At 42.9% G+C, this 21,302-nt stretch overlaps 1 protein-coding gene across 2 annotated transcripts in view; it reads left to right on the top strand.

Moving 5' to 3' along the window:
• The window catches only part of Atg4c (autophagy related 4C cysteine peptidase), a 68,118-nt gene that overhangs the window by 8,979 nt on the left and 37,837 nt on the right, over positions 1 to 21,302 (top strand). For both annotated transcript variants that reach the window (XM_050136283.1, XM_050136282.1), the window contains exons 2-5: positions 9,005 to 9,139; positions 14,977 to 15,060; positions 17,082 to 17,315; positions 19,884 to 20,214. In XM_050136283.1, coding sequence (XP_049992240.1) covers positions 9,064 to 9,139; positions 14,977 to 15,060; positions 17,082 to 17,315; positions 19,884 to 20,214 — 725 coding nt within the window. In that variant the 5' untranslated portion in view covers positions 9,005 to 9,063. The remainder of the gene's footprint in view (positions 1 to 9,004; positions 9,140 to 14,976; positions 15,061 to 17,081; positions 17,316 to 19,883; positions 20,215 to 21,302) is intronic.

The raw sequence follows: 21,302 nt of genomic DNA, 5'->3' as shown, positions 1-21,302 counted from the left end.
ATAAAATCAAGACAATACAGGTGCTATCTAGATAGTCCAGATATTAGCTCCTTTAAAAGTCTTTATTTTATGTGTATATGTGTGTCTGCTTGTTTGTGTGTGTACTACATGCATGCGCCTGGAGAAGCCAGGAGAGGGTGTTGGATCCTCTGGAACTTGAGTAACAGGTGGTTGTGAGCTTCCCAGTATGGGTGCTGGGAGCTAAACTTGGGTCCTCTGCAAGAACATCAAGTACTCTTAACCACCAAGCTATCTCTTCAGCCTCCTCAATAGTAATTCTTACAACAATCGTCAAATAATCCTGAGGTTCATTTAACCCTTGAGGCCCATGCAGGGTGGTTATGGTGATGGTTTACACAGCCTGTGAGATGTAATGTACCACGCAACACAGCTGTGCACTTGGGTCACAAGGCAGGTATGAAGGAAATGTGTGTCTGCCCGGTACTTAGACTCCTCTCTAGCTTTTGGTTTTAAGATAATGTTTGAGTGTTCCATTTCATTTAGGTCATCATTATGAAATAATTGTGTATCAACATACTGTTTTTAAGTGGAGAATGTGACCCTGAGGAGCCTTCAAAATGTTTAGATGCATTCTTGGGGCAAAACTCTTACACCATTCTTTTTGCTCTTGGTCCTCCATTGTTTTCTAGCCTTGTTCAGAGAATCCACGTCCTCCCTGACTTGTGTCGCTGTTTGTGTTGGAATTGTTTTTCTTTCTTTGTCTTAGTGCCATCAACTTGACCATGAGCTCTAAGAGGAGACAGCTAACAGTGTAACTGTTAGCACCCCAAGTGTGCCGGATTCCCGGATGGCATTTAAGGAGGGTTTGCATTTTCTAGAGTATAAGTTTAGTGCATGAAAATACATGAGTGACAGGCGGAGGAGGGAGCAGAAGTGAGTGCGGCGCATGGATGTAGGACTGACACGGAGAGATATTAGAGAGCATAGGTGATCGCTGATAAAGGACTGATTTTTAATAAAAATATAGGCATGTAGGGACTAAAGAGAGGGCGCGAGAGTTAAAGTGTGTACCAATCTCTCAGAGGACTCACGGACAGCCCCACCACCTACACTGGAGAGCTCACAATTGCCTGAAACTCGAGCTGCAGGAGGATCTGATGCCTCTGGCCTCCACCGGCTCTCACTCTGCACGTTTGTATGTGCACACTTCCCCATCCCCTGCAGAATAATTAAAATAAAACAGCTTTAAGTGCAAGCATATGAAGGGTGATAATGAATGAAAAACTTAGAGTAGACTTTGCTATTCATTTTATTTACTGGCGTAGCAAAAAGCGCGTAAAATTCAAGCTGAGAGCGGGTGAGGTGGAAGCCCGATCTGAGTGATCCCAGAGCCCACCGAGAACTGACTCCCCAAAGTCGTCCTGGGACCTCCCCCTCCACACTGCATCCCCTGACCTCTCCCTCTCTCCTCTCCTTGTCTCCTTCTCCTTCCCACAATATTAATAAGTAAAATTTAAGAATTCTGAAGCAACTTTTATATTTCATTTTGCCACAGAATACCAGTTGAGGAAGGAATCCAGGCATATGCATTTGTACACCGTGACCAAGATCTGTTTTGTATTGGCGTTCACTATGGTTCTGTCTGCAGCTTTCTGGCTTTAAATCCTCAGTGGATAAAATATTCCATCTATTGCTGGATGGGAGAGCCTGAATACCTTCACCTGGTCTTCAAGGACCTTGGCTTGAATAACCCTTTTACTTATTAGTTTGTAATTTATAACTATCCTAATTCGTAGTTACGGACAGAAAGATTACTCTGAAAAAGACCATTTTCCGGAAGAACTCTGCTTAGTCATCACTCCACGTTACACATCGTTAACAGTAACGTTTAAGACTGAACTCCATCTCGCTCGCCCCCTTAATCTGTATTCACTGAAGTACAGCCCGAGTTCTCTCCTTTTTCATGTGATTATCCTCTAATTGAAAATGGAATTGTCACCAAGTGTGGTGGCATGTCTTTCATCCCAGTACTGGGAAGCAGGGACAGGTAGATCTCTGTGAGTTTGAGGATAGCCGGGCTACATAGAGAGAGGCTGTTTCCAAACAAACAAGCAAACAAACAAACATGCCTAAAAAAAACAACAAAAGGATCTGTCAGAATGTAAATAGTGAGCAGATATGTAGAGAGGATGGATCAGTTATAGCAGATATTAAAGATATCTATTTGAAAAAGGATTTACTGATAACCATACCATTTAAACTCTAAAAAACAGACAAACAAAAAAGAAAGAAAGAAACCATGCTTCTAAGAAGAAATCTGGTAGTTGTGAGGTTTGTTATGTTGATGTTTTTCCATGCTGAATTTGCATAAAATAAAAATCGGTCTGATGATAGGGCCAGTCAGGCCAGGTGGTTTAGATACTAGGGGATTGAAATACACTGGAAAATGGCTATTACCTAGACCCTCTAAGCTAATGGAATGATTTTCCTCTTCTTTAAATCAAGGTTTGCTGAGCAGTCCAGGGCAGCAGGTTTTCCAGATGACCAGGACCAAATCATGGCATGGAGATTTCTTATTGGTGACGAATGCTCAGCCTTAGCTTAGGCTTGTCCCACTAACTCCTAGAAATTATTTGAACCTGTTTCTCTTTATCTGTGTTCTACCTTAGGCTTTTCACCTTTCTTTCCTTCTGTATGTCCTACTGCCCTGCTTACTCTGTATCTGTCTGTCTGGAGGTTGCCTGGCTGGCTGGTCTCCCTCTCTTTCTCCCTCATTTTCGCTAGAACCTAGATTCCTCCTCCTACTTAATTCTCTCTGCCTGCCAGTCCCGCCCATCCCTCTACTGCCTAGCTATTGGCTGTTTAGCTTTTTATTAGACCAATCAGGTACCTTAGGCAGGCAAGGTAAAACAGCAACATATCTTTACATAGTTAAACAAATATTCCACACCATGGTTATTATGAATAAAACTGGTATGAACTCAGTTGAGCAAGTGTCCTTGGGTATGATTGAGCATCTTTTGTGGATATACCCAAGAGTGGTTCTAGCTGGGTTCTGAAGTAGATCAATTCCCAATTTCCTGAGAAACCAAGTCAGGCTCTTTTTAAAGTAGTTGTTTATCTGATATTGATCTTGAGTTCTGTCCAGCCTGAAGGCAGGGATGGGTGAGACAGTATGGGTCCGGAAGTGGTATGATCGTGGCTAACCCCAATTTGTTGCCCACATCAGCTGTCTAGCCACCTGTGACTGGAGTAAGCTGGGGACAAGTTTGGCAAAGTAGCCATCTGTCTCTGATATCAGTAGGAAGACTGAGAAAACAAAACTGTTAAATCAAGTGGGATGGCTGCCTCCCATTGTGTCCCCAGTAGAAACCCTCCCGTCTGGAAACACCTGTCCACAGTCATGTGGTCACAGTGGTCATAGCCTTTCTGTACTGCTGCTTGACCTTCCTCACAGTGGCTCCACTTTAAACTCCTGCAGCCCAGCTGCTGGGACTGTGTAGTCTGGGGATTCTGGTTTCCAGACAATGGCTCTGTTGCTGCACTAAGGGTAGCTTTAACTAATTCTTTATCTTTCTAATAAAGCTCAAGATTCAAAGGCTAGGTTAAAAACCTGGGAGCTCAGAGAGTTAGAGCAGGAATCTAGCCTCTAGAGAGAATGAGGGAGAAAGAGAAGGAGCTGCCTGGGGCCAGTCAGCCGGTCACACAGAGGAAGCAGGGCATAAAGAATGAAAGGAAGGTAAATGGCCCTGAGGCAAAACGTAGATGAAGAGAAACAGGTTAATGTAAGTTATAAGAGCTAGGGGACAAGCATAAGATAAGGCCGCACATTCATAGCCAATAATAAGTCTCTGTGTCGTGATCTGGGGACTGGGGATCTGAGATAACCTGCTGCATTTGGCACCCAATGCGGGGTACCATTTGCATTTGGAATTTATATTTGGGAGCTGGTTGGCTGCCCAAAGAGAGACAGTTGGCTAGCCTCTGTCTGCTAGCCCATGTGGCCCTTTCTGTCTCAACCTCCAGAGAGGCAGAAGCTCTAGCTGCATGTAACTTGCCTTGAAGCTTACACAAATTTGCTGTAATTAATTAACTTTTAAAACCCTGGCTGGGCAAGGTGGCACAGGCCTGCCCTCCTGGTACTCAGGAGGTCGAAGAAGGAGGGTGGCAAGTCTCTGGCTAGTCTGGGTTCTATATTGTGACTGTCTTGAAGCAGATAAGACCTATGGATGTTTCCGGAAAGAGAAATGGAAATAGTGAGGGGAGTTTAGAATTTTATAGTGAGACAAATACACAGTACTTTTCCTTAAAAATTACATAATACATATTATATAACATAAACATGGTATATTTATATGTTGTTATTTTGTGTGTGTGTGCTCGTGTGTATGAGATGTATGTATTAAGAGACTAGGTGTATGTGTGTGTGCATGCATGTGTGTGTGTGTGTGTGTATGTATGTATGTCTATCTATGTGTGTGTGAGAGAGAGAAAGAGTATGTTTTGAGAGAAAGGGTATGTTTTGAGAGTGCATGTGTGTGTGTGTGTGTGTGTGTGTGTGTGTACATGCTGTGACTTGTTTGTAGAGGTCAGAAGAAAGCTTTGGGAAGTTGGCCATGGGGCCTGGGGATCAGGCCTGCAGGTTTGCCCAGCAAGCACTTGTACTCAGCTACATCACTGGCCTTGCCCACCCTTATATTTAAGGTGAAACTAAGGTAGTGAATTAACAAGAGAGATCTCTGTGTAATTTTCTTTAGTCAAAGCTGTCATGGGAGTTTAATTAAGGAGGTGGTGTCTACATGACTGAGTAGCTGAATCTGACTGACTGTCTAGAAACTCGGTAGTGTCTTTGCTGTAAAGTCATGAAGGTGCTTCTGGAGAAACAGTGGCCACAAAAGCTGGATTTCATGAGTGCCTGGTGACGGAATCTCTAGAAGAGAACCACTGCTGTGACCCCAGGTAAACCTGGATGAAAGCTGCCTAAATGATAGAGAGAGACAGAGAGAGAGAGAGATAGAGACAGAGACACAGAGAGAGACAGAGACACAGAGAGAGACAGAGCATGAGAGAGAGCACGAGAGCGAGAAACAGACAGAGAGAGAAGAGACATAGAGAGACAGAGCACGAGAGAGAGACAGAGCATGAGAGAGAGCACGAGAGAGAGGGAGAGAGAGGGAGACAAGAGAGAGAGAGACAGAGCATGAAACAGAGCATGAGAGGAGAGACAGAGACAAAAGACAGAGAGAGCACAAGAGAGAGCGAGAGAGAGAGAGACAGAGAGAGAGAGAGCACGAGAGAGAGGGAGAGAGAGGGAGACAAGAGAGAGAGAGACAGAGCATGAAACAGAGCATGAGAGGAGAGACAGAGACAAAAGACAGAGAGAGCACAAGAGAGAGCGAGAGAGAGAGAGACAGAGAGAGAGAGACAGAGACAGAGCACGAGAGAGTGGCCTTCCCAGAGACAGGGCTATTAAACTTTTGGTTTTTGTTTAAGATTTATTTATTTTTAATTATGTGTATGAGTCTTGCCTGCGTGTATGGAAGGTACCATGTGGAGGCCAGGAGATGGTGTCAGATCCCCTGGAACCCTGCTACAGACAGTTGTGAGCTACACCGTGTGGGTTCTGGGAATTGCTCAATAAGAGCAGACAGTGCTCTTAACTGCTGAGCCAGCTCTGCAACTCCTGACTGGACTATTTTAAGAAAAATAAACAAATAAAATGCTGAGAAAGAAAAAAAGAGTAGCTGTCAAGTCTTGTACTTTGTAAGAGGGGATTAGGAGAATGTTTTTGGAGGTGACAGACACATTTATTACCTTGATTTTAGTTTCATGAAACTATTACATATGTGCATATTTTGGTGTATAAGAAAACAACAGAAAAATAGTCATGAGCTCAGGTCACACAGGGGCTGACCCATGGATAGGTACACTCTGCAGATCAGGGACCAGGCCTCCTGGGATGGGAGTGGTGGACTTTTGAGGCCGAGTGACACAGAGGGGTTAGATTTAGAAACTGGGACTTTTTTTTATATATGAAAACAAATTATTTGTTCAGTTAGTCTTAGCAGGAGCGTTTTAAGAAGGAAGCTCATTTAAATATTTTTACTTTAAAAATGATCTGTGTTCAACTATTGATGTGGGAGTGTCATATCAATCTGTTGATTTCATTGGTTGAGCAATAAACCAACTGCTTGGCCTCATAGCTTAGAACATAGATGGGAGGAGAAAACAGAATAGAATTCTGGGCGGAAGAGGAAGTGAGGTCAGACTCTGCTCTGCTCCTGGAGAGACACCATGCTCAGCTCTGCTGGATAGACACGATAGCTCTGCGCCCTGAGGCAGAGGCATGATGCTCCCCAGGATGGACTTAGGCTAGAATCTTCCCGGTAAGCGCACCTTGGGGTGCTTACACGCATTATTAGAAATGGGTTAGTTCAGGTGCGAGAATTAGCCTGTAAGGGCTAGAGTTCATGGGCCAAGCAGTTCTTAAATGAACACAGTTTGTGTGTTGTTATTTCGGGCATGAGCTAGCCAAGCGGCCGGGGTGTTGGGGACGCAGCCCCGCCGCTTCGTATTTCAACAAACTATAATATTTTCTTATGTTCTGGCCATACTCTATTTTATTTGGGAAGATAAAGTTATTTCTAATGGTATGAAATGCAATTTTTTTGAGGGGGGGGGCTTTCGAGACAGGGTTTCTTTGTATAGCTTTGGAGCCTGTCCTGGAACTCTATAAACCAGGCTGGCCTCGAACTCACAGAGATCTGCCTGCCCTCCCAAGTGCTGGGATTAAAGGCTTGTGCCAACACTGCCTGACTTTTTTTCCTTCTGTGGGTGTGTGTGTGTGTGTGTGAATGCAAAATTTAAAACGTGCTAGTGCAGACTTAAGAACAATTAGTGAGAAGTCAATGAAGTTCCTTAAGTACAGAATGCTAGTTATGGGTCAGCTTCTGCTGTTCTGTTTCTTCCCTGGTTCTTCCAAGGAAAACGTGGAAATTTTCAGCAGGATGACTTTTAAATACACTTCTGAGCAAAACACAACCTTTATGTACATAGTGTTTAGGTTTGATTGTTCTTGATTTTATTTGAAACCTAGATTCTCCCCAATCCATTATTACTATTTTCAGTTTTTTTCTTCTCTCTTTCTTTCTTTCTTTCTTTCTTTCTTTCTTTCTTTCTTTCTTTCTTTCTTTCTTTCTTTCCTCTCTCTCTCTCTCTCTCTCTCTCTCTCTCTCTCTCTCTCTCTCTCTCTCTTTTTTTTTTGAGACAGGGCCTATGTAAGTCCTAGTTATCCTATACATCACTATATTGATCAGGTTGGTAGTATAACACCAGGCCCTGTTCTCCCGGAGTGCAGGAAACCGTGGCTGGTCACATCCTCTTGATGACAGACTCTTGCACATTAAGTGCCATGCGTGGCTCCAGCCTAGGCCCTGATCGTGGAATGTGTGGACGTGTCTCCAGAGGTTCTTCACACCTTGCCTCTGTTTATTTGAAGCTAAAGATTTTGTAATTTTACTGCCAGGCTCATGTTTTTCAGTTTCAAAGATGACTGATTCATTTTACCAGGTTTCAATGTCAGCAAGGTGCTGGCTGTGTGTGTGTGTGTGTGTGTGTGTGTGTGTGTGTGAGAGAGAGAGAGAGAGAGAGAGAGAGAGAGAGAGAGAGAGAGAGAGAGAGAGAGATCACAGGAAAACTTGAAAACTTTCAGGAGTTATTTTTATTCCCCAACCATGGGGATTCTGGGAATCCAAGTCAGGTTGGAAGGCTTGGTAGCAAACACCTTTTGCCTGCGGAGCCTCCTCACGGGCCCTAATTTTATGTTTTAAGAGACTTAGGTAAAGGTTTCAGCTTGTGCCTGCAATCCCAGATGAAGCTGAAAAAGAGGGTTATGATTTTTAAGAAGTCATATGGGTATCAACATATTTTTTTTCCCCCGAGACAGGGTTTCTCTGTGTAACAGCTCTGGATGTCCTGAAACTCGCTTTGTAGACCAGACTGACCTCAGACTTACAGAGATCCTTCTGCCTCTGCCTCCTGAATGCTGGAATTAAAGACATGTGCCACCACTGCCTGGCTAGGTATCAACAATTTAAATAATAAAAATGAATTGCTAAGGTAGAAGTTTATTTTTAGAGATTTCCAAGTAAAGTATTATTGACATGTTATGTTGCTGACTTCCACCATTGGGATACCTGATGAGTTCGGTTTTCTTCTCCTTTCTGAGAAGCTGTAGCAGCCTTTCCCAGTCTCTCCTCCAGATGCTGTTAGAATTAGATGAACCAAACTCCACAGAATCGTGGTCTTCAGGACCCCACTCCTTTAACCCTTTAGCTTCACTGCAGAGTCACACTCTGGGAGTTCTTGTTCTGTTAACTTTTAAAATGTTTCCTTCTACCCTAGAGCTATGATGTGCAATTAGTAGCTTTTATTTACTGTAAATAGAATATATACTATAAATAGAATCTTGATTGCCATTCTGAAGACAGCCAGTGCTTTCATGAGCGTGAGTTTCAATGAGCGTGTCTAAGTATTCTTGCAAGCATTAAAGCTGAGCCATGCTTTTCAGCTACTTTGTTATATTCAGTTGTGAGCTATTGAGGATTATTATTTAGTTATGTGATAGTTTTGTTTTGTATAGTTTGTTATATGCTTTATATAGTTAATTATTTATAGACTATCATATCTAGATAAGCTCTATAAATGAAAAAAAATATGTTTCTTTCTTTTTTTAAAGACAAGGCTATTATAGCTCAGACTAGTCTCAGATTTGAGCTCACTGTGCAGCTGAAGATGAAGTTGAAATTCTGATCCTCTTGCCTCTTCCTCCAGAATGCTAGGATTACAGACTGGGCCACAGTGCCTAGTTTATGTGATGCCTGGAACTGTACCCAGGGCTTTGTGCCTGCGAGGCGGACACTCTACCAACTGAGCCTACAGCCTCAGCTTCTTTTGCTTATTTCAGTTTAAATTACATTTAATAATTTAAGTAACTTTAGCAATATGTGTTGATTACTTATTTGCCTTATTTTTTTTCTTTTAGGGCATTGAATTTTATATCAGAATGGAATCGTGTGATGGCTTCTTCTTTAGAATTTGAATATGGAGGCTTCAGGAACAGATGAAGTTGACAAGCTAAAATCTAAATTTATGTCTGCTTGGAACAACATGAAATACAGTAAGTATTGTGATTTAAGGATGTTGTAAGCCTGCTAGAGAAGGAAACACTTTACTGTGTCTGGAATGATCATGGGATGGGAACGGAATATAAGCAGTGCTGATGAGACTTCCTTGAAGAAAGTGGGATATAATCGCGAACATCGCTTAGAGAATCAAACGTACTGTACTGAAGTGTGGGCATGATCTATAATCCCAGTGTTCTGGATAGAGAGTTCAAGGACAGCCTAGTCTACCTAGTGAGTTCAGCCAGTGAGGACTGTATATGAGACCCTGTCTCAGAGAGAGAGAGAGAGAGACAGACAGACAGACAGACAGACAGACAGACAGAGACAGACGGGGAAGCTGAAGTGAATGTGTGTCATGAAACTCACTTTTTTTTCTAATTTGGTAGACTATTTTGATATTCTCGTGGCTATGTGCATATGAATTTACCCAGGTTATAAAAAATTCTAAAGTTCTTTGAATTTAATTTCAGGTAGTTTGATATGTAAAACAGGAAGTAAACAGAACTGGTAAAATAGCTGGTGTCAAGTTTATTCACCAAGGTGTGTGCCTTTCTTCTTGGTGAAGCCTCTGGACTTGACTTTGAGCATTTTCTTGGCAAGCAAAATCCAAACAATCCAATCCAATCAGGATTGTTGGGATGATGAAGCCCCAGGGAGGGAGAAGCCCTTAGACTGAACTGTGTTTTAGTGCTTGCCTAGTTGGTTTGAACAATGGCTCACAAGAGGACCGTGGGTGAGGAGGGGTTTGTCAGGCTCACAGCCTAGAGTACACTCTAGAAAGTGTGACATGGCAGCAGTCGCGCTGTACCTGTGTCAGGGGGCAGAGTGAGACCAGTGTGTGCTTGGTGTGATCTGTGTCGGGGGGCAGAGTGAGACCAGTGTGTGCTTGGTGTGATCTGTGTCGGGGGGCAGAGTGAGACCAGTGTGTGCTTGGTGTGATCTGTGTCAGGGGACAGAGTGAGACCAGTGTGTGCTTGGTGTGATCTGTGTCGGGGGGCAGAGTGAGACCAGTGTGTGCTTGGTGTGATCTGTGTCGGGGGGCAGAGTGAGACCAGTGTGTGCTTGGTGTGATCTGTGTCAGGGGGCAGAGTGAGACCAGTGTGTGCTTGGTGTGATCTGTGTCGGGGGGCAGAGTGAGACCAGTGTGTGCTTGGTGTGATCTGTCATTCTCCCTTTGGTTAAGTCTGGGGCTGCCTCTCAAAACAGTGTTACCAACATTTAGGGTACCCTTTCCCCCCCAGTGAAATGTTTCTGGGAACACACACACACACACACACACACACACACACACACACACACACACGGTAATTCTACATTTAGTCAAGCTGACATTAAAAATTAGCCATCACAATTCCCCCTCTTGTCAACTTGACACCCAAACAAATCCATTTAAATCATAATATTCCACCCCTGACCCCTAAAGTCTCATTTTCATCTCATTAATGCAAAATGCATTTTAGTCCGTCTCTAGATGTACCCGCAGTCTTTGACAGTCCCAACACCGTTCAAAATTCCAAAGTCTGTTTTGAGATTTAAGGCAGTCTTTTAACTGTGAACTTGTAAACAAACATAGCCTACAAGCACATTATATCATTCTGATGCACAGTGACACAAAATGACATTGTATTCCAGAAGGGAGGCATGTAGGCATACAAGGGACCATCAGATCTAAGCCACGCCGAAGCCCAGCAGGGCAGATGCCAAATCCTGCAGCACCTAGGTGTCAGCGCCTAGGATGGTATCATCTAGGTTCTACCGTGCTTGGTTCCACTCCTCTAGCTCCGCCTCCTGCAGCACGCATAGCTTCTCTCTGCAGCTGGCTCCACTCCACACCAATAGCTTTTCCTGATGGAAGTGGTCCTGGCTCTCAGCATCCTGGGATTTCTATTGCAACTGAGGCTTCATCATCACAGTTTCCTATAATGGCCTCCCTGGGTCTTCGGTCAGGGACTCTGACCCGGACATACATTACCTGGCTTCTGTAGCTTTCTGGGACCTGGCACAAGTCTCCATAGTGTCCTCATTCTTGCATCTTTCTTGCCTGAAAAGTCAGTACCGCATGGATGATTCTACCAAGTTCTTCTGCCAGTTTGAGACTCAGCCTGGCCCACTTGGACTGAAGCTGTAGTGGCTTCTGCGTGCCTCGATGCCTGCTTTTGAGAAGGGAATCATGTTTAGTGGCGTTCTCAATTTAGGTTCTTTCCTTTCAAATCGATTTTTGGTTTTTCAAATGGTGGAGCCCTTGATGGGCGGTGCTATGCCTTTGGGCTCTTTCCTAGAGGTTCTCTTAGCAATCATGGCTGCTTCTCTTTACCTACCTTATCTGCAGCTATAAGCCCCATTTTCACCCTCCCAATGACACTTTATTTTGTATTCATATACACATGATTGTGTGTGTGTGTTTGTACCTGCACACATACGTGTGGACAGAGGCCAGATATGTTTCCTCTGCCAAACAAATTAGTTTTGACTTTTGAATTTATTCTTATCCAGGTTCTCAGGACACAAGTGCGGTGCAGCTAGAGTCTTTGCCAGAACATAACACAAATGCCTGTACCTCTGTTCCTGTCAAAGTTCTCGTTCCCTTCAAACTGTAGGTGTTGCCCCCCGACTGCCCCATTAAGTTCTGCTTATTGTCCTCAGGGCTTTTCTAGCCTGAGTCCAGGGCTCTTCCGCATTCCTTCCACACACCCAGTTCCAAAGGCCTGAGAAACACATGGTTCAGGTTCATCACAGGGGCAGGGAGTTTTTGCTCCCAATTTTCTGTATGCTATAGAAAGGTATTCCTTACAGTGGCTTACAGGACAGGACCTGAGTAGTCCAGCAAGAGCTGGCTGCCTGCTGGAGGGGCCAAGAACCCAGTCGATATTCAGTCCATGAAGCTGGATGCCCCAGCAGGCCGACTCTGGTTCTGAAGGTAGAGTTGCTGGTCTTCCATCCATGTTGGACGTCTGAAGAAGTGGGAGTCTGATCTTAGTAGAAGATGATGTGGCTGTGGTGGTGGCAGCTGTGGCAAGAACAGACAAGAGCAAACATGCTGATGGCCAAGCAATGCGCTGGTTTCTCCTTGACCTCCCTGTACCTGGATGTGTGTTAGGGGATGCTGCCCACTCTGGGGGAGGGCCTTTCCCCTCATTAATCCTTTCTGGAAATGCCGTTAAAGACCTCCCTCAGAGTGTTGTCTGTGTTGACTCTGGATCTCATGAAGTTGGCAATCAAGATTAACCTCAAGCTAGTTTCTGCGAGATGCTCAAACCCATAAAATAAGAATGTAACAGATTTTAGCCAAAGCCCCTGATGTAAAATCAGGTTAAACGTAATGGATATATTCAACTTCTGTTCCACTGGGGGTGACGTTAGCTAGCTGTATAGACAACTGTAATTTGGTATAGGTGACATCAAATTAAAATTTCTTGAACTTTAAGAAAATTGGCATGTATTTACATAAAATATACATGTTAAAGTGTATAACTAAAAAAAACATGACTCAGTACAGAGCACCTGGATTTAATTGGTAGGATTCACATGGTGGGTACAACTGTTTGTAATTCCAGTTCTGGGGATCTTATACCTTCTCCAGGCTCTGAGGGCAGCCAGGTATACACATGGTGCATGGGGAATACAAGCAGACAAAACACTCATATACATAAAAAAGGTTAAAAACATTTTTTTTCTTGGTGTTGGGGATTGAGCTCATGACTTTACATATAGTTAACATGATTCCAGACGTGTAACCCAGCAGATGTGGAACTAGGGCTCTGACTTGTATCACTTTATGTAAAATCTTAAGTGAGTCCGAGAAGTTCGCAAGCATGCTAAATCTGCTAATAGGGTGTTTTTTATTTAGGATACAATATTTTGTTTTGCATATATGGCTGCAAGCTAGAAGAGGACACCAGACCTCATTACAGATGGTTGTGAGCCACCATGTGATTGCTGGGAATCGAACTCGGGTCTTTTGGAAGAGCACACAATGCTCTTAACCGCTGAGCCATCTCTCCAGCCCCCATAATAGGGTGTTTTTAAATTATTTATTTTTAACTTGTATATTTTTAATTATGTGTACACATGTGTGTCTGAGTGTGGTTCTGTGCATGTGAAGGCCAGAAGAGGGCAATGGACCCCCAGGAACTGGGGTAACAGGCAGTTGAGAGCCACCTGCCATGGGATCAAGAAACTAAATTTGGGCCCTCTCTAGGAATAGCAACTGCTCTTAACCTCTGAGCTGTTTCTCTAGCCACTATTTGATTTTGTGTGTGTGTGTGTGTGTGTGTGTGTGTGTGCGCGCACATGTGTCATGGTGCACATGTGGAAGTCAGAGGACAGCTGTAGACTTGGTTGTCTCCTTTCACCATGTGGGTCTGGGCTTGAACTCAGGCTTCTCACTGGCCCATCTCACTGATATGTCTTACTGGGTCATCTCACTGGCCCATCTCACTGGCCCGTCTCACTGGCCCATCAGAAGGATGCTTTTGAACAGAAAAATTATCTATCTAAGGCTGAGCCACTGCGAGTTTCAGTTGGCAGTGACATTTTGAGAATGGGGATAGACCATGAGCAGGGAAGCTATTTTTGACACCTCACAGTAACCCAAGTGAAGCCAATGAAGGCCGGTTAGTTGTCTGATGTCCCATTCTATCTTGTCCAGCTTAGAGCCTTTCTTGTATCATCATGATTTTAATACATATTTTTCATTATTTGTATAAAGTGCTTTAAGGGAGCACTCCCATAAAAACCACTACTTTTAAACTTTTGTTATCAACTGTTAAATGTAAAGACAGATAGCGTATTAGACCCACGTCTGTCAACTTTGTTTATTTATGTCCTTGTGTTTAAAAAACCATTCCCTCTGCTTTCTTTCTTGAGAGGGTCTCTCTGTGTAGACCAAGATGGCCTCAAATTTGTTTCTCTTGCCTCAGCATCCCGAGTCCAGCAGTTACTGGCACGTGCCGCTGTAGCGTGTTCAAGCCCAACCCTTAGTTTCATACCCTTGGCAGTACTCAGTACTGTAGAGGAGCGCTGCTTTCCACGGGAGATTCAGAGTGAATGCCAATGAGAACACCCCTCTCCCTCTGCTGACAGACGAGGAGGAGAGTTAGAGTTCATGACTCCAGGTGGAGCTTAGGACAGGAGATTGAGCTCAGCTGAGGATGTCTGAGCACTCATGTACATCTAGACAGCTACGTCAGAGAGTGGTTTTACCAGGCGAGCTAGTCTACTATGTGCTCTCCTTAAGTTTCTATCCAGGAATTTTCAAGTACTTCACACCTTTAAAATATCTGAGCTAGGAACTGGAGAGATGGCTTAGCAGGTTAGAGTCCTGGCTGCTCTTCTAGAGATCCTGAGTTCGAGTCCAGCAACCATATGGTGGTTCACAGTCATCTCACAGGGATCTGATGCCCTCTTCTGGCATAAAGGCATATATGCAGATAGAGTACTCATACATAAAATAAGCAAATAAATACATATTTAAAGAGTATCTAAGATGGAAGACAACTTAAAAAGTTGATAATCTTTGCTTACTTGAGGAATGGAAGCCATGTGAGAAAAACCAAGTTCCCACCTTTTCAGTTTGCTCCAGAGGAGCCCTGGGACCCTTTTCTTTGTCTTCTGTGTTTCCTAAGTGGTAGATTTTGGTTAAAAGAAACCACAATTTATTAAATCTAGAAAAAATAGCCTCTAATTTTAGCCCATTGTCTTAAATACTTATAACTCCTAAAAATGTATATTCACAGTATAACCATGACTTGAAGTCAATTAGGAGGAAAGAAACACTGTAGGCTTGTTTCCTTGAAACCTTAACGCCAGAGCCTTCTTTCTCTCCATGCAGGTTGGGTGTTGAAAACAAAGACGTATTTTAGTAGAAACTCACCGGTTTTATTACTTGGAAAATGTTATCATTTTAAATATGAAGGTAAGTGATAAACATGTAAAGTACTAAAAAATATTTGAAGAATTTCATTGCTAAATTTCCGGATTAAACTGATTGGACCTGTTAACCACCTACACCTTGTATGACGTAATGTGTTACTGTATGGTATGGTCCTTGTGCATCCCTTGAGGATAAGGAGCACAGCATCTTCTCACTGCAGCCCTCATATTTTGGACTTTGATTCTTTAAGTACTAAATATTACTTGTGTTGATGTGCGTGTATTCTTTGTTAAGTTCTGTGGTAACTTTAGCGTGTGATAATAAAGAAAAGAAATGGTCACCTCGATGACATCCCCAAGGGTCTGTCCGATAGTCACATCTCACCTCTCTACGATACTGAAATTCACATGAATCAATCAGGCCTTGTTGGTGCCGCCTCCTTCCAGAACTTTCTTCCCTGCCTGCCTTTCCACCTCCTTCATTTCCCCCTCTTGTGGGTGGGCTTCATTCTCCCTACTGCTTTCATGGAGCATATATCCCGTTCCCTGCTCTTGTTCCCCCCTTTTCCCCCTTTTACCCCACCCCCACCCCCCATAATTCCCCTCTGCTTTCTTCTTAAATTGTGTTGCAGTGGAGTGACCCTCTGGTGTGTTCTTCAGTCTCCATCTATTTATGTAGGTTTTGTAGCTCTTGTATTTCTAGCATTGTGTAATCAGTTCGATCAAACTCCCAGTATTATTAACAATTTTATTCAATTTGTTTGCTTCCTTCCCCCACCTTTTATGTGTGGTTTTTGAAGCATTTCTCCTTCTTCAAGCGCTTGGTTGTTTATTAAGTGCTGATGTTTCTCTGTAGTATTTAGTGTTGACCAGGTCTGAAGAAGGTGAGGAATGAGTTACTTCTTGAGAGGAGATTGGAGCTCTGTGTTTGTAGGATGAGGCATGAGAGTCAGGAGCTATTGCGTCACATTTAAAACAAATCTGAATGTCAAAAGTGGCATATTTAGACATACTGTAGGGCCATGTTTAATTTCCGGGCACTTTTATTTGTAACTAACTTCAAGTTCTATATAATACTGAGAGAGAATCATGTCAACAGAGGCTTGGCAGTCATTATTATCATCTGCTGAATACGTATGACGTTAAAGCAGTGGGAATTTTTCACAATGAACTGAAGGAGAGGGATGGGTGCAGGAAGAATGAAGAGAGAGTGCATTGTGAAACTCTCAGCCTTTAACATCCTACTTTGGATGTTCAATTTGGAATTGAGAGGTGTAGCTTGTACACATCCAAGCCAGCCAGCACTAATACCTATCAGAATCTACTAATGCCTATCAGAATCTACTAATGCTGAGCAGGGTCTCCAGCTGCAGGTAAAAGGTAAGGTTGATGTCAGCTCATTTCAAGTATAGAGTTTTGTAAAGTATTGGGCAAACAATGGCTTTTTCATAGTAATTGTGCTAGAGGTAATCAGTCTGTCAAGACCTTTAAAATGATACTTGTGGGTGGCAACAAATTCTGAAAAATTATATGTGAACCTAAGAGGACATTTGTGTTTTAAGAATTTTATATTCTTACTCCATAGCTTATTGGTTTTGACTTTATAATTTGAGTATAAATATTCATGTCAATACGATGCACACTTTTCAAGTATTAACTCATATGACTGTACATATTTTTTGCATATTGACAAGTCATGACTTGTTATTTTCAAGAAACATTTCCCAGAGCTGTAATATGTGTGTCTTGGGCCATCGGAGGTAAAAAGAAAGATATTTTACAATGCCCCCTCATCCAAGAGTGATTTTACGAGGGTGTCAGATGGCCATTGTTAGGAGCAGCATCGCTGTTAATCCTTGGATTGATTTCCTGCAGCGGACAAACACCTCAGGGTTCATTCTCATTTGATTAGACAGTGTAACACTTGTATTCCTTTTAAAATGAACAGAAAAGATCAGAAAGGTTGTTCTGTGATTTATAACAAAACAGTGGCGATATTACCATTATGCTTGCGTCTTTAACTATCTTTATACTATATAACTTGTGTCTTTAAAAATTCTGTAGATGAAGACAAGATGTTGCCTGCGAGATCAGGATGTACTATTGAAGAGCATGTGATTGCAGGAAATGTGGAGGAATTCCGTAAGGATTTCATTTCTAGAATTTGGCTGACCTACAGGGAAGAATTTCCTCAAATAGAAGCCTCAGCCTTGACGACAGACTGTGGCTGGGGCTGTACGCTGAGGACTGGCCAGATGCTCTTGGCTCAAGGGCTCATACTACACTTTCTTGGTAGAGGTAAATCAAGTCTCTATTTCCGGCTGCTGCTGTCCTGACTGTGATCAACAGCTTGTGTAGAACATGCTGAGGTTAATCCTAAGAGCTGATCTGCCTTCTGCATTTGGATTGAGCTGAGCTGACCATCTTACACACGTGCTCCTGACTCTCCTTTCAGACCTGTGCATGCATCGTGGCCATCCATCCACCACAGTGAATTTAGTTCACATTCTGTTATTTTAGTTGAATTCTCTGGAGTGTCTCCAGCTCGTTCAGTCCTAAGCAGAAGAATTTTTATTCTGGTTTATTTTCTCTGTACATGTCAGTAGTATTTTGAAAATTTTATCTTTATAAGTAATCTATAATTTTCTATATTATTTTAATTATTACTAGTTTTTGGGACAGGGTCTCACTGTTTAGCCCTAACTGGCCTGGAATTCACTATGAAGAGTAGGCTGACCTTGGATTCACAGAGATCCGTCTGCCTCTGTCTCTCAAGTGTTGGGCATGTGCCACCATACCTGGCTATAATGATCTATTAAAATAAATAAATGTGTGGAGGCCAGAAGGAGATGGGAGATCCTCTGGAGCTGGGGTTAGAGGCACTTATGAGCTATCCAGCATAGGTGCTGGGGACAGAACCTTTGTCCTCCGCAGGAGCAGCAACACTCTTGACTGCTGATCCGTCCTCCAGCCCCCGTGCTTAGACTTTTCAACCCTCAGAAATCTCATTGATATTCTTTGCCATTGACAGCTTACTTGTATTTACTTTCTAGTGTCATTTTTCCTATCAGTTTTTTTCAAATAATGTATACATTTGTAAGAGGGTTTTGTTTTTACCACTTTAGGCTCTTATCTCTAGACACTACTAAATATCGGATGTCTTTAAATTGTTAGACAGTATCCCTGTGCTATTAACTCTTCTGTAGATGATTGAAGTCACTTAGCAAAAAAGTTAATGAGTAGTGTGACAGATACGAGGAATTTTTTTTTTTAATTTTTAAAATGTTTATATGTTGGAGATTGAACTCAGGGTCCTGGTCATATGCCAGAAGTGTGCCCTAAACACAGCTAAGTAAGACTTAGTTCAGACCAGTTTGAGGGACCGATTTGTTTGTGGTCCTGTGTACTCATGAGCAGGGATGGGAATGTTTGTTCCTGAACAGATCTCTGAACCTGTGACTTAGTCTAGATTCAAAATGATCTGTTTCGTTAACCTACAAATAACGTTTAACGTTTGAAGATTGCTGCGTTATTAAAAACAGTAAAGTAATGGTTATATTTGCTGTGTTTAGATCTTATAGCTTTCCTGGATTTATTCATTAGCTTTTAATTTACTAGAAAACTATTATTCTCTAACAGAAGCTATTCTGTAACAAAGCATCATGGTGTTCTGAAGGAAGGGACCAGGGAAATATCTTAAAGAAAAGTAAAAATTTCAATTGTCTTCTCCTTTTTTTCCTCTTCCTCTTCCTTTCCTCTTCCTCCTCCTCTTCCTCTCCTTCCTCTGCCTCCTCCTCTTCTTTAAAACAGGTAATCAAAACTAATCTCCTGTCTTAAGATAACTACTCAGAGTACTATAAACATTAATAAGTGTTTTCTTTTTTCCTGTGTCTAGACCTGTGTCAGTGGAGTACAGGTGTCTTTGTTATTGAAAGAGTGCCCGTTTGTACCTGAGTTCAGCAGCTCACCATTTCCAGCCTTTCTTTTTGTGACTTTCCCTTAATTACATGTAGTGTGTCCCCAGTTAGAACATTTAGATGTTACAGAGTCGTGCACATATATCATCGACATCACCATATTCTTGTTGCTCATATCTTTATTCTTTTGTTTTATAAGCATGTCTTGCTGTTTGGCTCAGTCTGGTCCAGAATGCCTTCCTGCCCTGCCCCCGCCTGGGCCTCCCGAGCACTGCTGCCACCACCCTTCCCATTCTTTCTCTTTCCTTCCTCCTTCCTCTTTTTTTCCTGCTGTCTTTTTATTTTTTCTTCAGTACTGGGGATAAATTCCAGGGCTTTGAGCATGTTAGGCAAACACAAAGCTCTACCTCCATTCCACTGTTTCTGTTTTTTCTCAAAGCAAGTTCTCCTTGTGTAGGTGAGGCTGGCTTCAAATGTCTAGTTGTCCTGCTTCAGCCTAGCAAGTCCTGGAGTTACCATGCTTTTCTTTTCTTTTCATTTCTTTTCTTTTCTTTTTTTCTTTCCTTTCCCTTCCCCTCCCCCCCTCTCTCTCTCTCCTTCCTTCCTTTCTCCTTTTTCCTCCCTTCCTTCCCCCTTACCCCCTCTCCTCCCTCCCTCTCTTCTTCCTTCTTCTTTTCTTTCTTTATTTGAAACAGGATCTCACTGTGTATATCAGGCTGGCCTTGAACTTACAGAGGTCAGCTTTTCTTAGCCTCCTAAGTGCTGTGATTAAAGGTGTGCACCTTTGTGTCTGACATACTTTTTTTCCTCTTTCAAGGCAACTTTTACCAAGTGTTCATATACATACACTATATGCAGTGAACAGGTTATATTTACATACTTGCCTACTTAGGAATATGTGTTGTGCGTGTTGTTATATATGTGCATATGTATATTTTTGATGCTATAGCTTGGACCTGGCCCGATGCACTGCACATCGAGAACTCAGACTCTGACTCGTGGACTTCCAACACCGTCAAAAAGTTTACCGCATCACTTGAAGCCTCGCTTTCAGGGGAAAGGGAGCTCAGAACTCCAGCAGTTTCTCTGAAGGAAACGATCAGGAAGCATCCTGACGACCTTGCAGCGCAGAACGAGATTTGTCACAGGAAAATTGTCTCTTGGTTTGGAGACTCCCCTCTGTCTGTCTTCGGCTTACATCGACTCATAGAGTTCGGCAAGAAGTCTGGGAAAAAGGCTGGAGATTGGTACGGGCCAGCCGTGGTTGCTCACATTTTAAGGTATCATTGTTTCTATCCCTTCTGTCTTAGAAATACCAGCTTTGACAGTGAGTGCAGACAGCTGAAGCCCCTAAAGACCAGCTGCATGAGAACCCTCTGCTGTCCTTTGCTAATGGGGAGTCAAGTCGTGGGACTACAGTTACATTTACTATGGACAGAGTTTTCTTCTCTTGCTTTTAGATGCCGATATACAGGATCTCGTTCTAACTAGGTTCTCATTAGATTATTCAATGCATGTTCTAAAAGCTACCAGCTCTTTCAACCTGGAGGCTATATTGTTATTATTATTTTGTAACATTTATTGATGGCTAGTGAGATGTCTAGAGCTAAAATTATTGTTTCAGCATTTCCATGCACATTTCAGATTCATATGAGTGGTAAGCAGTGAAGCCGACATTTATGAGAGTACATTGTCTCCAGCCTGTAAGAGGTCCCCGGGCTCTGTGTGTCCTTCCTCCGGTGGCAGATGGCAAATATCTGGGGCTTTGCAGGCCCAGTGGCTTCTGTTTTCCATTCTTCTTTCTCTTTCTATGTTTGAAATTGTCAAAACGGTTCTCAGCTTACAGTCTAAAAATCCAGGCTACAGGTTGAGTTTGGCCATCGTTATCTGGTGTTTCTTCTTCACTAGTATACAGGAGCCTACACAGTGGAACATTTAAGGTTATGCAGAAGTAAGGAGTTAGGCAAATAAAATATTTTACTTGCCACATCTGTGTGAGTCCTCTTTGCAGATGTTGGGGTTTCATCACAGCACCTGCCATTGAGAACACTCTTGCCCACAGGGGCTTCCCAGTTTGCAGTTTTGCTTACAAATAATAAATTAGGAAATTCATTTGCTCAGGTCAAATGAATTTTTTCTTCTTCCTTCCCTGCCCTGTGGCACTGGGTATGAAACCCAGGACCTCAGGACACTGTGCCAGCGCGCTAACACCGAACTACATTCCAGCCCCTCAGCTGAGTTCTGATTGGTGTGAGGAAGCCAAGCTGTTGTTTAAAGGAAGAAGAAGAAGAAGAAGAAGAAGAAGAAGAAGAAGAGGAGGAGGAGGAGGAGGAGGAGGAGGAGGAGGAGGAGGAGGAGGAGGAGGAGG

The sequence above is a fragment of the Alexandromys fortis genome, unplaced genomic scaffold (assembly GCF_014885135.2).
Source record: "Alexandromys fortis isolate MF-2015 unplaced genomic scaffold, M_Fortis_MF-2015_v1.1 scaffold_13, whole genome shotgun sequence".
Classification (NCBI taxonomy): Eukaryota; Metazoa; Chordata; class Mammalia; order Rodentia; family Cricetidae; genus Alexandromys; species Alexandromys fortis.
Note: the sequence above shows the minus strand (reverse complement) of the source record. Positions and strands in the feature narration are given on the sequence as shown.